The sequence below is a fragment of the Bufo bufo genome, chromosome 6 (assembly GCF_905171765.1).
Source record: "Bufo bufo chromosome 6, aBufBuf1.1, whole genome shotgun sequence".
Taxonomy (NCBI): domain Eukaryota; kingdom Metazoa; phylum Chordata; class Amphibia; order Anura; family Bufonidae; genus Bufo; species Bufo bufo.
This window is the reverse complement of record NC_053394.1, coordinates 186,337,063-186,353,432: the sequence shown is the minus strand read 5'-3', so window position 1 is coordinate 186,353,432 and position 16,370 is coordinate 186,337,063. Positions and strand designations below refer to the sequence as shown.

General features: G+C 44.9%; 1 protein-coding gene across 1 annotated transcript in view; it reads right to left on the bottom strand.

Moving 5' to 3' along the window:
* Positions 1–16,370, bottom strand: part of UNC93B1 (unc-93 homolog B1, TLR signaling regulator) — a 143,187-nt gene that overhangs the window by 101,159 nt on the left and 25,658 nt on the right. The window contains exon 5 of the mRNA XM_040438395.1: positions 15,182–15,287. Coding sequence (XP_040294329.1) covers positions 15,182–15,287 — 106 coding nt within the window. The remainder of the gene's footprint in view (positions 1–15,181; positions 15,288–16,370) is intronic.

Below are 16,370 nucleotides of genomic sequence, written 5' to 3'. Positions count from 1 at the left end.
ACAGTACCGCAGTGCCATCTGGAGGCAGATGGACAATATTATATTATTTCATTATTTGTTCGATTCCATATTAGGAGTTGAGATAACGTCATGAGGTTATTAGCATGCGAATACACCCACCCTACCTGATTGGGAATCCATAATCTAAAGGGGATGATTCTTAGATAAGGGGGGGAATAATTATTCGTGTGCGGAGTAGCATGGGAGCGATCAAGAGAAAGAGAGAGGGAGGAGAGGAGAAGTTGAGGTCTATCAAGATGGAAGCCATAATGAGATGCGCTATGATGGACCACCCAGCTTTCCTAGGAGCAGAAGTGAGATTCCTGCTAGGACTTGGTAAGAGACACAGAAAATGATATTTCATTTTATTAAGACTGATTTGATAGTGTGGGTGAAATTATACCATCTACAGTCGTGGCCAAAAGTTTTGAGAATGACACAAATATTAGTTTTCACAAAGTTTGCTGCTAAACTGCTTTTAGATCTTTGTTTCAGTTGTTTCTGTGATGTAGTGAAATATAATTACACGCACTTCATACGTTTCAAAGGCTTTTATCGACAATTACATGACATTTATGCAAAGAGTCAGTATTTGCAGTGTTAGCCCTTCTTTTTCAGGACCTCTGCAATTCGACTGGGCATGCTCTCAATCAACTTCTGGGCCAATTCCTGACTGATAGCAACCCATTCTTTCATAATCACTTCTTGGAGTTTGTCAGAATTAGTGGGTTTTTGTTTGTCCACCCGCCTCTTGAGGATTGACCACAAGTTCTCAATGGGATTAAGATCTGGGGAGTTTCCAGGCCATGGACCCAAAATGACAACGTTTTGGTCCCCGAGCCACTTAATTATCACTTTTGCCTTATGGCAAGGTGCTCCATCGTTCTGGAAAATGCATTGTTCTTCACCAAACTGTTGTTGGATTGTTGGAAGAAGTTGCTGTTGAAGTGTGTTTTGGTACCATTCTTTATTCATGGCTGTGTTTTTGGGCAAAATTGTGAGTGAGCCCACTCCCTTGGATGAGAAGCAACCCCACACATGAATGGTCTCAGGATGCTTTACTGTTGGCATGACACAGGACTGATGGTAGCACTCACCTTTTCTTCTCCGGACAAGCCTTTTTCCAGATGCCCCAAACAATCGGAAAGAGGCTTCATCGGAGAATATGACTTTGCCCCAGTCCTCAGCAGTCCATTCACCATTCTTTCTGCAGAAGATCAATCTGTCCCTGATGTTTTTTTTGGAGAGAAGTGGCTTCTTTGCTGGCCTTCTTGACACCAGGCCATCTTCCAAAAGTCTTCGCCTCACTGTGCGTGCAGATGCGCTCACACCTGCCTGCTACCATTCCTGAGCAAGCTCTGCACTGGTGGCACTCCGATCCCGCAGCTGAATCCTCTTTAGGAGACGATCCTGGCGTTTGCTGGACTTTCTTGGACGCCCTGAAGCCTTCTTAACAAGAATTGAACCTCTTTCCTTGAAGTTCTTGATGATCCTATAAATTGTTGATTGAGGTGCAATCTTAGTAGCCACAATATCCTTGCCTGTGAAGCCATTTTTATGCAACGCAATGATGGCTGCACGCGTTTCTTTGCAGGTCACCATGGTTAACAATGGAAGAACAATGATTTCAAGCATCACCCTCCTTTTAACATGTCAAGTCTGCCATTTTAACCCAATCAGCCTGACAATGATCTCCAGCCTTGTGCTCGTCAACATTCTCACCTGAGTTAACAAGACGATTACTGAAATGATCTCAGCAGGTCCTTTAATGACAGCAATCAAATGCAGTGGAAAGTTTTTTTTGGGATTAAGTTAATTTTCATAGCAAAGAAGGAATATGCAATTTCTCTGATCACTCTTCATAACATTCTGGAGTATATGCAAATTGCTATTATAAAAACTTAAGCAGCAACTTTTCCAATTTCCAATATTTATGTAATTCTCAAAACTTTTGTCCACGACTGTAGATTGGCGAATAAATACATGATTAAATAATTGATCATCTCCATATTGAGATGTAGTCTTAGGATATTGTGAGGCTTCATTCTACCTGCAGAATAATCTAGACTCATAATCTAGCAAAGCATTAAATGATTGCTTTTATATATATATATATATATTGATAGAACATTCTTCGCCAAGCTAAGTGATGGATTCCCACAAGGAAGATTTGTTTCAAATCCTTCCCATTTAAGATCCTAGATCCCTGTTATTTGTCTTAATAGTCTTACCAATGTTTTATTGTGAAAATAGTCCAGGATGGGGCGGAAGGATACAGTTGTCTCTTCTAAGTTATATCCTTGAATGGAAGTGCCCATCTTGAAGCCATGTGATGTGTAGTTGGTTAGGGGGGCAGAATGTATTTAGCATTCTATAATGATGTCTAGGATTAGACATGCCCATCTTGATATCATGAGGTTTTCTCTGAACAGAAGTAATGTATATAACTTATGTTCATATTTTGATATCCTAACCTAATAATAGCTTGGTTATAATGTGACAAGTTATTTCCACTCACATGTATTGTTAAGCTTGTAATGCTTTATATTAACGATATATATATATATTCATTTGCATGTATCATTGTGTTTATTTACTTATATATGTTTATAATCTTGTAACCAATAAATCTGCATATTTTTATAATACCTGTGTATCATTGTTTAATGCAGAACTACATTTTATCATTAACGTCATCTCACGTCAAAAAGAGCTTATTTATCTGAGGAAATAGTCGGACTCAGATGTGAATTGTATCAATTAGGTTGTCTACAATTCACCAGGTCATGATTTTAAGAATTTATGACAAATTTTATAAATTTTATTTTTTTATGGTTAATTATTTTTATGACCATAATTAATAATTCTTAATTGAATTATTACCCCCCGACACTTCAGGGCGTCCAAGAAAGTCCAGCAAGTGCCAGGATCGTCTCCTAAAGAGGATTCAGCTGCGGGATCGGAGTGCCACCAGTGCAGAGCTTGCTCAGGAATGGCAGCAGGCAGGTGTGAGCACATCTGCACGCACAGTGAGGCGAAGACTTGTGGAAGATGGCCTGGTGTCAAGAAGGCCAGCAAAGAAGCCACTTCTCTCCAAAAAAAACATCAAGGACAGATTGATCTTCTGCAGAAAGTATGGTGAACGGACTGCTGAGGACTGGGGCAAAGTCATATTCTCAGATGAAGCCTCTTTCCGATTGTTTGGGGCATCTGGAAAAAGGCTTGTCCGGAGAAGAAAAGGTGAGCGTCAGTCCTGTGTCATGCCAACAGTAAAGCATCCTGAGACCATTCATGTGTGGGGTTGCTTCTCATCCAAGGGAGTGGGCTCACTCACAATTTTTCCCAAAAACACAGCCATGAATAAAGAATGGTACCAAAACACCCTCCAACAGCAACTTCTTCCAACAATCCAACAACACTTTGGTGAAGAACAATGCATTTTCCAGCGCGATGGAGCAAAAGTGATAACTAAGTGGCTCGGGGACCAAAACGTTGACATTTTGGGTCCATGGCCTGGAAACTCCCCAGATCCTAATCCCATTGAGAACTTGTGGTCAATCCTCAAGAAGGCGGGTGGACAAACAAAAACCCACTAATTCTGACAAACTCCAAGAAGTGATTATGAAAGAATGGGTTGCTATCAGTCAGGAATTGGCCCAGAAGTTGATTGAGAGCATGCCCAGTCGAATTGCAGAGGTCCTGAAAAAGAAGGGCCAACACTGCAAATACTGACTCATAAATGTCATGTAATTGTCGATAAAAGCCTTTGAAACGTATGAAGTGCGTGTAATTATATTTCACTACATCACAGAAACAACTGAAATAAAGATCTAAAAGCAGTTTAGCAGCAAACTTTGTGAAAACTAATATTTGTGTCATTCTCAAAACTTTTGGCCACGACTGTAGGCCTGAAGTAAATATTTCTTTGCACAAAATGTCTGTATTTCAAATGGCTGTATTTCAAATTCCTGATTCAAACCCCTGTATGTAGAGGGGGTATCTAACACGATCTGAACCACTGTAGGCCTAAGTAAATATACTGTTTTGGCATCTTTTTTTTACATATTTTTTTTTACAGAATTCAACTGAAAGGGCATCTCATGTGATATTTTTATAGAGCAGGTTTTACGGACGTGACAATACCTAATATGTCTATCATTTTTATTTTTGTTAAGTTTTACACAGTAAATGCATTTTTGAACAGAAAAAAACTAAGAGCGGTGTGCTCTGATTGGATGCTGCGCTCACAGCCAGGGAGAAGAGAACCGCCCCCAGCGAAACTGCGAGTCTCCACCTAGTATAACCGAGTTGGCTCATTATAATATAAGGCGCTGAAATCAACGGGGCCAAGAGCAGACAAACGGGGGGGGGGGGGGGGGGGGTTTGGAAAAAAAAGTGCCATGGCATCAGTGGGCGCCGCCCTATAAGGGCTAGACTGAGGAAAGGTCCTCTTTAATTATGGGAAAGGAAAGTTTTTTTTTTACATGAAACATTTTTTTTATTATGCAAAACTTAATTTTAACTTTCATTTTTTTTTTTTATTCCCTTCAACTTTTGGGGGTCTGATCCCCTGTACAATGCATTACAATACTTCTGTATTGTAATGCATTGGCTGTAAGTGTATTACACACTGTAATACACTTACAGCCTTCCTGTCTGTGAGATCCAGGGGGCTGGATCTCACAGGCTTACATGGAAAGCAGCCTCAATGCTCCCTCCCTCCACACACCCCGCGGTCATCGCTGACCGCAGCATAGTGAGGGTTAATGCGCCAGAATCTGTGTTTTAACCGATGCCGGCGCATACATTAGGGGTCCAACTAACGGGAACAGCCGGTCCCCTGCAGCTAATCGGGCGGGTGCAGCTCCTGCACCCATCCAATCAGCGCGCCGTAGTACTACGGTGCTGGTCGGGAAGTCACTTCCCGCAGCGCCGTACTAATACGGCGCTGGTTGGAAAGGGGTTAAGGTGGGCATTGTTGTTGAGGGAGTTTTAAGGCAAATGGGATTAGTCAGATGGGGCGATAACTATACATACAGGAAATGTCAGAGAAATGGCTTAAGGATGGGTGTGACTTTAATTGGGTACATAAGGTTTCCAAAATGGTTTACACTTTGCAAGTGCAGTAACTCAGAGCAGAGGGACTTGTAATGTACCTTTATGTAACATTATGCCATGTATTGTATTGTTATGTTATTCATTGCAACCATTATAGCTATGTATGGATAGCACAACCGGATTTAATAATCCTGGCTCAGCCCTTGTAGGAGGCTAGGTGGTAGATGGCTCTAACCGTAGCTTGGGAATATATAGGGACTGTTGAGATAGAGGGAGGAAGATGTTGCCTCATACTCCCTCTCCTGATGCCAGAAAGCTTCAGAGACTAACAGATTTCTGCAAGACCTAACGAGAGAATGAGAGAGAGGAAGATAAAAGAGAACTTAGAATCCGTATGGCAAAGGAGTTAGCAAGATAACCGCTACTACAGCCACTCAGACTTTGCTGCTGTGAGGGAGACCATTAACACACCCTTCACACCTGGACATGACTTGGCCAGAGTGCATTCAAGGTTCTGTATCCCGCAGTGGACACTACAGCCAAGGAACTGTTGCCAACCATAGATTCTACTGAGAGAGATTTGAGCAAGATAGATAGAAAGGAGAGTGCCATAACTCCCATCTGTCATGACGGGTAGTGGGGGAAACCCCCCACCGTGCGGTGTCAAAGGATAAAAGGGGATCAGCCTGGCCAAAAGGAGTAATAAGGGAGCAGGTCACCTCCTAGAGCGTCCCTAATCCTCTCCCTGACTCCTCACCGTATAAACGGACCCCGATGAAAGGACGACTCATACTCAGGATTCCTAGAAACCCTAAGTTGCCCTGGTAATCCCTCACCAAGGAGCAGGGAAAAGGCGACCTGTTCATCCCAGAAATGAAGGAACAGGAGTCTCTATCTGAGGCCAGGCTGCAAGGAGAGGGGAACACATACAGCATAAGGAGATGGCAGGTAAGCGAAACTAATAACACACTTACCTGCCACAGACACACTGACTGGGACCCGTGTACTAGTGCTGCTGTCCACACCAACATTAAAGGACACAGCACACACCACAAACCACACAGGAACCCAGGACACCATAGCTGCAATAACATGAGACAGGGGAATGTCTAGTAAACATGCTGGACACCAAACACCACCAGACATGTAACACCACACTAGACATACAAACACCCTGAACATAATCCACTCCATACAAATAAGGACAGGAAAGGGAAGGAGACACCGGGATAACATAGATGACCACAAGGGTGGCTCTCACTGGACAGATGGAACACCCTAGACTTGAGCAGAGCTCCAGCACCAACAACAGCTGAAGTACAACTAACTCCAGCCAGGAAAACACAGAAGATATAAGCCAAGTGACCACACCCAGTCAGGGAGTTAACCCTTACAGCACCAGACAGAGGGAGGCTACAACTTAAAGGGGAAGTGCACACACAAGCATACTAAACCACACGTTACCACCAGCAACAGCATGCGTGGCAACCATGTCACGGCAATCACCCAGAAGGCTGAGACACTGCCACCGCATGCTCACACAGCAACACGCTGTGTGGCAACAGTGTTTACAGCGTACACCATAGGCCGTGACACCATCCTTGCTTAGATCCATACATTGCTATCTGGGATAGACATGCACTGTGTACTGTGTAACTGTGACTGCTATAGTTGGAAGAACTACAACTCCCATTTTGCACTACAGCAAAGAGTGACATTTATTCTTGCACCACGGGCCTGGTTTTCTGACACTTATACCATACTTTGGCCATTGCACTTTACATCGTGGGCACCCAGCCTACCATCAGGCAAGAGCCCAAAAACCATGGTGTGCCCCAGGGGAAGAAAGGGTGCACCCTCCTTTCACTGCATTGCAACAAAGAGCAACAGTGTGAGGAAACCGTGACTGACTGTGACAGTCAGAGCCACTACCACTTCAATCCTCTTCTCCAGCTCCTCCCGGGCCACTGCACAAATATAGCACTGCAGATTACTTTTCTTGTAGTCAGAAACATAGACAAGCAGAATCTAATGTAAATAGAGTCTAACTCATATCACTGGGTGTTATATGATCCAAAAGGGTGCAGCGTGCATGGTCTCTGATTCAGTATCCCAAATCAGTTCCTTAACCCTTAGGATACCAGAGTGTTTTTTTTGTGTTTTCATTTTTCTTCCCTATTTTCCTTGAGCCATAACTTTTTTATATTTCTGGTCACATAGCTGTATGGGGGCTTATTTTTTACAGGAAAGGTTGTACTTTCTAATGTCACCATTAATTATGGCATAAAATGTATTGGGAAGCGGTAAAAAAATTCCAAATGTGGTGGCATTAGAAAAAAACGCAATTCCTTGGTTTTATGGGTTTTGTTCCCACAGTGTTTTGTTTACGGCAAAATTGACCCATGTTCCTCATTCTCTAGGTCAGTACGATTACAACGATATCCCATATGTATAGGTTATTTATGTCTAAATAGTGTAAAACAAAATTTAAACTTTGATAAAAAAAAAAATTACATCACCATATTCTGACCCCCATAACTTTTTTATATTTATGTCTACTGAGCTGTTTAGGGGCTCATTTTTTTAGGAACAATCTGTAGTTTTTATTGATACCATTTTGGAGTATGCAAGACTTTTTGATCACATTTTATTAAATTTTTTGGGGTAAGAGCAGCAATGAAAAAAATCGGCCACTTTGACCCTTTTTTCTGTTACGCCATTCGCCGTATTGGATTTTTTTTTCTATTTTAATAGCATGGCCGTTTTTGGTCGCAGTGATACCCATGATGTTTATATTTATTGTTATTTAGGTATTTATTTATTATTAATTTTTTTATAAATTCTTTATTTCTGTATCATATATCAGTGTTAACAACAACACAAAGGAAACATTGTGGTGGGACGCAGCCCAAATTACGAATCATCGTCTCATGGATTAAGGTATATAATAGCTACTCACAAAGTAACAAAGCCGGCTTGAGAAGCTGAAGAGCCGAAAAATAAAAGACATCTTGAACTCGGATCTACTTAATCAGATCTTCGCCTCGGATCATAAAGACCAAATAAAGACATGATCCTAAGAGTGGTAGCATGTAACAGGTTCCCTTCGAGCTTTGGGGGATTTCAGAGCGTGGGAGGATAAGACAATGCGAACTTAGGGCAGATGGGATAAGGGAAGAAGAGGAGGGAAAGACGAATATAAGAAGAGAACAAAAGAAAAGAGATTAGAGTGAGGAAAGAAGAAACCTGGCTGTCAGCGTCAAAAATGACAGTGTAGCCGCTTCACGAAGATAACAAGAGCCTGAACTCTTGGGTCTCTTGGAACGCTATCCAACCCCTCTAGGTTTTGTGGAAGGATTTCTTGGTATTCTTCAGTGTGGCAGTAAGATCCTCCATCCTCATTATTTCCTGAATTTTGTCGGTCCACAAAGTCATTGTGGGGGCAGAGGTTTGTCTCCACATAATCGGGATACATGCCCTTGCCGCATTGACCAAATGACGCACCACAGACCTCTTGTAAGTGGCTATAGAGAGGTCGCACTGATGGAGCAGAAAGAAGGCGGGGCCTTCGGGAAGTCAACCGAGGTAAATTTGGATGTAACCCGCCATACTCCCTCCCAGAACCTTGTCAAAACGGGGCATTCCCAGAAGATGTGCAGTATCGTCCCTCTAGTCTCACCACAGCGCCAACAGAGGGGGGAGACTGTGGAAAACATTGCGTGTAGTTTGGAAGGGACCCTGTACCACCTAGAAAGTAACTTGAACCCTGCTTCCTAAACACTGCTAGCTATAGAAGTCTTGTGTGTACACATGTAAAGGCGGTCCTTCTGTTCCGTCGAAAAAGTCACCCCAAGGTCGTTTTCCCATTGTGTTATGTAATTCGGGGGTGGAAGTTCCGAGGGAGAGTTCAGCCATACGTCTGGGATAAAGCATGTCTAAGTACGTCTCCACGGTCGCAGAGTTTTTCCAATTCAGTTCTATCCCTGTTGTACGTGGTCGCTGGCGGCAATGTGGCTAAGAAGTGGCATAATTTTTGGGATTGCCAATATGACAGGGTCGGAGGGATACCGTCGGGGAGGGTAGAGTCAGGTAGCGTCCAAGTGTCTTCAGTGATGAACTGATGAGCTCAGAATACATTCCTGGCGAATAGAGTCTGGAAGCTCCCCGTGTCAAGCCCGGGTGAGAATTGGGGATTACCTAAGATCGGGAACAGAGGGGAAGGGGAGGGGGAAATACTGTGTTTCTCCGCTGTGGATACAAATGAACGTAACGTCGGGCCATCGATGGGGTGTAGACGTGCTTGTAAAGGGATGAGGGTGTCTAACCACGGGGTCGCAGACAAGGGAGTGGGAATGAAGGACTGTTCCACCTGCACCCATTGTTTGTGCGACTGGTGACGACACCAGTCGATGATACGGGTCAGGTGTGAGGCCTTGTGGTAGGCCACGAAGTCGGGCAAACCCAGTCCCCCATCACTTTTCGGACGGAACAAAGTGGAGCGGGCAATTCTGGGTGACATCCCCGCCCATATGAAATGAGTGAGCATTTTTAGGATCGAATGAAAAAATAGGCGTGGAATATGGACAGGAAGAGGTAGAGTATCCTAGGTAATATATTCATCTTAAAGATGAAAATTCTGCCAAACCATGAGAATACACCCCTATGCCATTTGTCTAGGTCCAACCTTATTTGCCAAAGTAAGGGGAGATAATTAGCCGAGTACAGATCAGAAATGACCGGGGTCAAGTGTATACCTAGGTATTTTAGGGAGAATCTGGCCTATTTAAACAGGAAGTCCTGACAGATCTTGGACCACGGCCGAGGGCACAGTGATATTAAGTGCTTCGGATTTCTGGAGGTTCATTTTATAGTTCGAAAGGTGAGCGTAGGTTTTGAGAACGCGGAGCAGATTCGGAATAAAATGCAAGGATTAGTGATGAAGAAGAGTAAATCATCCGCATAAGCGGCTATTTTGTGATGGGTGCTTCGGATTTGCAGGCCATTTATGTCGGGGTCCAATCTAATGTGACTTAACAGGGGTTTCAGGCAGAGAATTAAAATCAAGGGGAAGAGGGGGCAGCCCTGACGAGTCCCATTTCTGATAGGGAAGGATGCCGTTCACTCGTACTGAGGCCGTGGGGTTAGAGTAAAGATTACGAATGCAGGACATTATAGTGTCTCCCAAACCCACATGCTCCAGGGTCGCAAACATGAAGGCCCAGTTCACTCGGTTAAAAGTTTTGTTTGCATCAGTCGAGAGCAGAAGCATGGGCAACCGAGATGTAACTGCTTTGTAAATCATGTTTATGGCTCTGGTGGTGTTGTCGCGGGCTTCTCTCAGAGGCATAAAGCCTGTTTGGTCTAAGTGGATAAGGTGTTGTAAATGGGGAGCTAGACGTGTAGCCAAGATTTTAGAGAACAGTTTAAGATCTACGTTAAGAGGATAGGAGGTCCGAGAAAGTTTTATTATATGACAATGGCAACCTGTCAGGGCCGGGGGCGGTTCCCGATCAGGAGTATTCAATGGCCATAGCTCTGTCTCTGACAACGGCTGATCAAGCGTTGCGATCGCTTCCGGCGAGAGCCGCGCCATGCCAGAAGTGGAGAATATGTTTGGATGGTGGACCGAAACTCCTCGGGATTACCGCTTGTGGGTTCTAGGTTGTACAGTGAGTTGTAGTAGGACCTGAAAGCAGCAGCTAGCTGTGAGGGTAGTGTTAACCGACGGCCGGTATTGTCCGTCAAGAAGGGGACGTAGGAGCGCATTCTTGCGGTCCGCAGTGCCCTCGCTAACGTCCTACCTGGTTTGTTTCCGTGTTCATAATAGTGTCTGTGGCATCTAACTATGGTCGCTTTGGCCTTGGTCATGCAGTGGGAGCGGATTTTCTCCCTCAGAGAGCGTATTTCATTCCCTATTTGATCCTCCATGGAGGTCTTGTGTTGATTCTCAAGAGTATGGAGTTTAGTGATCAGGGACGCAAGGGTTGCCGCTTTCTCTCCTTTAAGTCGTGACCCTAGTTTAATAAAGGAGCCCCTAATAATGCATTTATGAGCTTCCCAGACGGTAAGGGGGTCACATTATGCCGGAGTGTTATGGGAGAAGTAGTCAGCGAGATCCTTTCGGATCTCTGCCAGTACTTGTGTGTCCTGGAGGAGGAAGGTATTGAGGCGGCAGTGCCAAGCTCAAGGTTGGAAAGTTGGTATAAGGAGGGACATAGAAATCAGAGCATGGTCCGAGAACGCTATTGGGTCAATTCGAGCTCCTGACAGCATGTCTAGTTGATTATGTTGTAGGAAAAAAATAGTCCAGCCTGGAGTAAGAGTTATGGGGGGCAGAGTAAAATGTATAGTCCCTGGTTGTAGGGTGGAGCGTGCACCATGTGTCTATCAGCCTATGAGCGTGAAACAGATCCCTTACCTTTGATTGTGAGGAACGGGGGAGGGAAGACCGGCCCCTGGAAGAATCCGCAGAAGGTTCGACGGGGAGGTTAAAGTCGCCCCCAAGTACCACAGTCCCGTCCGCAAAGTCCTCTAGGTCAGTGGGGGTTTGGTCTAGGAAATGGGCTTGTCCCGAGTTAGGGGGAAAAAAGTGTAGCTAGAATGACAGACCTCCCCGCAAGCGTACCTTTTACAAAGAGATATCGGCCTGCTCCATCAGTGCGAACCCCCGCCAGCTCCCAAGTGACGGTGTTGCAGACAAAGATAGTGACTCCCTTTGTCTTGGAGTCAGGAGAAGTGCTGTGGTAGACATGATGGAAACGGCGGTCGGTGAGAGATTGAATGGCATCCGAACGGAAATGAGTCTCCTGAAGAAAGGCGACGTGGGCCCGCTTCTGCCAAAGGAGCCTGAGGAGGGAGGATCATTTTTCCGGGAGGTTCAGGCCCTGTGTGTTAAGAGAAGTAAACAATACGTCATGCATGGTGGCAGTGGAGTTAGATAGATAGCCTGGATAGGACCTCCAGTGACAGATCAGTAAATAGAGTAGTTAATAGGCTAGAGAAGAATGAAGGAGAAAAGAAGCAGAGTGGATCAAAGAAAAGAGGAGGGAGGAAGGGGAGGGTGGGTACACGATAAGGATGAGTTACAACACGCAACAGAGGTGCTAACAAATGCGATAACGCTAACGAACTGTGAGATGATCACTCCGGTGAAAAACACCAAAGGGATCGAAAACATAGTACCCTAAAGGGGGAAAGTGGAACAGCAGGCCACAAAAAAGTAAACAAGAATGTTGAAACTGAGCATCCTGTAGTCGCCTCGGTGACTTTAAGAGAACGCGAGCCCCGATTTCTGAGACCATTGGGCGGCATGACTAAAGTCCAATGAGCATGGGAGACATCCGCCGGATGGGGTCACCTAGTTCAGGCAACCGTGTAGGAGACAATGAGCAGATAGCGGTCGTGTCCCACAGGGGCCTAGGCGAGGTTTGTATAGGCGACAGGAACCAATGAGGCAATCCGCCAGTCTAGGCGAAGTAGGAGCGCTCAGCTGCCCAGAGTGACAAAAACAAGAGAGTCTCCTCATGTCGTCAGTGAATAGGGGAGATCTCGACGGCGATTTACGCCGGCGATTCCTGATGTTTGTCATGCGACCGTTTGCTGACCACTGAGGTAAGGGTAGTTGATTCCGGTGAGACATGTCTTCACGTAAGGCTGGGGTGAGGAGCAGAGGTGGAGTGGTCCAGTCAGGAACGGAGATGGGCGGTACCTCCAGGAATGTGAAGGCCTCTGGGAGGTCATCAGGCGAGCGGACTGGGAGAGATTGGCCTCCGGGTTTCCGTATGATAATGTGGAAAGAGTGACCCCAGCGGTAAGTTGCTCCCGCTTGTTTTATGGCCTCCAAAAGCGGACAGAAAAGGAGTCTCATATATAGCGTGAGCCGGGAGATGTCAGGTAGAATCGTCACAGGTGAACCCTCGAAGAGGACTTCCTTTTTCTCCCATGCTTTGCGTAAAATGTCCTCCTTCACTTTATAAAAATGTACACGACAGATCACATCCCGCGGCCTATCCATGCTGCGAGCACCAGCGCCCAGGGCTCTATGGACCCTGTCCAGCTCTATTTCGGTGTGCGGGGGTCTGTCAAGGATTTTGTTGAATATGGACACCACTGTATCATGGAGTCGGTCACTGGAGACTGATTCAGGAAGGTTCCGTATTTTGAGGTTGTTACGGCGCCCCCTATTTTCTACATCATCCAGGTGGAGTGAAAAGTCCTTCAGTTGAGAAGTATGGGAGAACAAAGCATCTGACATAGAGGACAATTGAGAGACGGACGCAGCTACTTGTTGCTCAAGTGTTGTCACTCTGTCCTCTACTTCCTGGACTGATGTTCGCATAGCTTGTAAGGCCTGGGTTTGTCTGGCCTCCAACAGGACTATCTGAGATTCCAAGTCAGCCCTGGTAGGTAGGGCTTTCACCATCCCCCATAGCTCAGTTAAAGTGCGGTCTAGGGATATGGGGGGAGGTGAGGCCCACCCAGTCTGTGGTGGCGAGAAGGAGAAAATGGCTGGCATTTCTTGGCTGAGGAGTGGTGTCTCAGCTATCACAGGGGGTTAGAACGGTACTTTGGCGGCCTACCTGCAGGTCCCTGCAGTAACCTGTGGTGTCTCATGTGGCGGGAAGACCGAGGAGGCCATAGGATCAGCTGCCGACCCTAGTGAACTGACGAAGTGCTGATCTCCAGGAGAAGCCGATCGGGGAGGTGAGTAGGAGTCTTCCCGGTGGTCCTCTGTTGGTGTGTGCGGATGAGTCGTAGGCCCAGGCATTGGAGCGGCATCCGCCATCTTGGGCGAGTCTGAGGCCGGCGACTCCATCGGTCCAGGTCGTAGAAAACGCCCGATCGAATCGCTTGAGGGGACTGCCGGCTGGCTCCTTGATCGTTTGCCTCTAGTCATGTCCCTTAATGTGTGGGGATCGCGCTGTCTGCTGCTGCCGGTAAGCTGATGGCGAAGCAGGAGCTCACTGTGAGGGCGTCTTCAAGCGGCCCTGTCAAAGCCACGCCCCTTTTTTTATTTATTATACGGAAAGGGGGGTGATTTAAACTTTTATATTTTTTAGCTTTTTTTAATGTTTTGTGATGATTTTTTGGCTCATATATGAGCCTATAAATTATGTTTTTTAATTTTGGTCTATCAGGGATTTTTTAAATGCCATTTAAACTTAATTTTGCTAATTTCTTATCTTGGCCTGCCATCTTGTGGCCAAAATAAGAATTGCAGCATTAACACTTTCAGCCTCATCAGCGAGGCTGAAAGTGTTTAGCGCGAGTACCGATGCCCCAATTGACCACATGGGGCATCGGCAGGAAGCTTGGAAGCTCGAGCTTCCGGGTTTTTGTGCATTTAGATGCCATGACCTAACTTGGTCACGGCATCTAAAGTATTTAATTACAGCGATCGTCATTATTGCCGGTCACGGTAATTAGCCGCAAGTCTCTGCTGTTTGAAACAGCAGAGATCTGCTGGCCATGGCGCCCGCACGTGCGAGCAGGCGCCATGTTACACATCGATCCAGCGCCATACATGTACGGAGCTAGTATCGAACGGATTAAAAGCAATATGTCATCAGAAAATGACCTATTGTTTAAGTCACATTTTTTATGTTAAGAACTTTTTTTTTAGAATTTTTGGTACAAAGGAGCAGGCAAACGCCTCCGGTCTGCCTGGAGCTTCTGACGCTGAATTTGTCCTGTGAAAATTGAAGGATTATATAAATTTTTAATTATAGATAGTGACATGAAAAATTAAAAAATAAAATTCAAAAAAATCAAATAAAAAGGTGATTTATACTATAGGGAATTTTCTGATGACACATTCCATTTAATGTCTAGTTTCACTGCCCATGATATTCCTCTGGCCATTTGGCATTTTTAAGATAACTTTTTTATAGAATATTTTCATTGTATTGTTCAGACTAAAGGTATGGCCAAAACTTAGAGTGGATTATAAAAGGAGTGAAAGTATAAGGAACCACTAATGTTCCTATTTTTTTAATTCACTCCTGCTTTTGGTTTCCAAAACTGCATCTAGAAACCTAATTGTATGACCCTAAGGATTATAAAATATGAATAGCATCAATGATAAAAATTGAATTCCCATAGTCATTCATATTGTCTAACATACCTAGGTAGACACCATATGTCATAGCTGCTCCCAGACTTGCAGATAAAACACTTTTCACTGTTAGCAATCTCTTCCGTCGGTAATACCTCTTCTCTTCGGCTTCCAACTGCTGAAAAATGAAGCCAACTCATTAACATAATTAGCAAGTTCTGGCAGATGAATATCACTGTGCAACAAGCTGGAATTTGGTCACTAAGGCTACTTTCACACTTGCGGCAGAGAGATCCGGCAAGCAGTTCCGTCGCCGGAACTGCCTGCCGGATCAGGCAAAATGTATGCTAACTGATGGCATTAGTAAGACTGATCAGGATCCTGATCAGTCTTAAAAATGCCTGATCAGTCGAAAAAATGCATTGAAATGCCGGATCCGTCTTTCCGGTGTCATCCGGCAAAAACGGATCCGGCATTTATTTTTTCACCTTTTTTTCAGTCTGCGCATGCGCATACCGGAAGGACGGATCCGGCATTTCGGTATTCTGAATGCCGGATCCGGCACTAATACATTCCTATGGGAAAAAATGCCTGATCCGGCATTCAGGCATGTCTTCAGTTTTTTTAGCCGGAGATAAAACCGTAGCATGCTGCGGTTTTCTCTTTTGCCTGATCAGTCAAAACGACTGAACTGAAGACATCCTGATGCAAACTGAACGGATTACTCTCCATTCAGAATGCATGGGGACATACCTGATCAGTTCTTTTCAGGTATAGAGCCCCTGTGACGGAACTCTATGCCGGAAAAGAACAACGCAAGTGTGAAAGTAGCCTAAGTTGTTAGCAGTAGGCATGAAATCCCTGGAAATACTTTGGTCTAATTAGAGTCCCCACAGGGAGCAATGGGTTTAGACATGTACCACCAGTAACTGATGGCTTTCTTATTTGCTCTCTTAATAGGAGCTCATAAATAATCAAACAGGTCGCAGCAGAATAATGAGATAGATAATGAGATAGATATAAAAAGGATATTCTGATTAGAACAATTCATCCCTTAGGCCCCATGTACACAGCCATAACTGTTTTGTGGGCCATAAACTGCGGATCCGCAAAACACAGATACCAGCTGTGCACGTCTCGCACGTTCCCCTCAGTGCTAAAAATGCCTATTCTTGTTTGCGAAACGGAAAATAGGATATGTTCTAGCTTGTTTGCGGGACAGTGAAAGGCCTCATGCACACGACCGTATTTTTTTGCG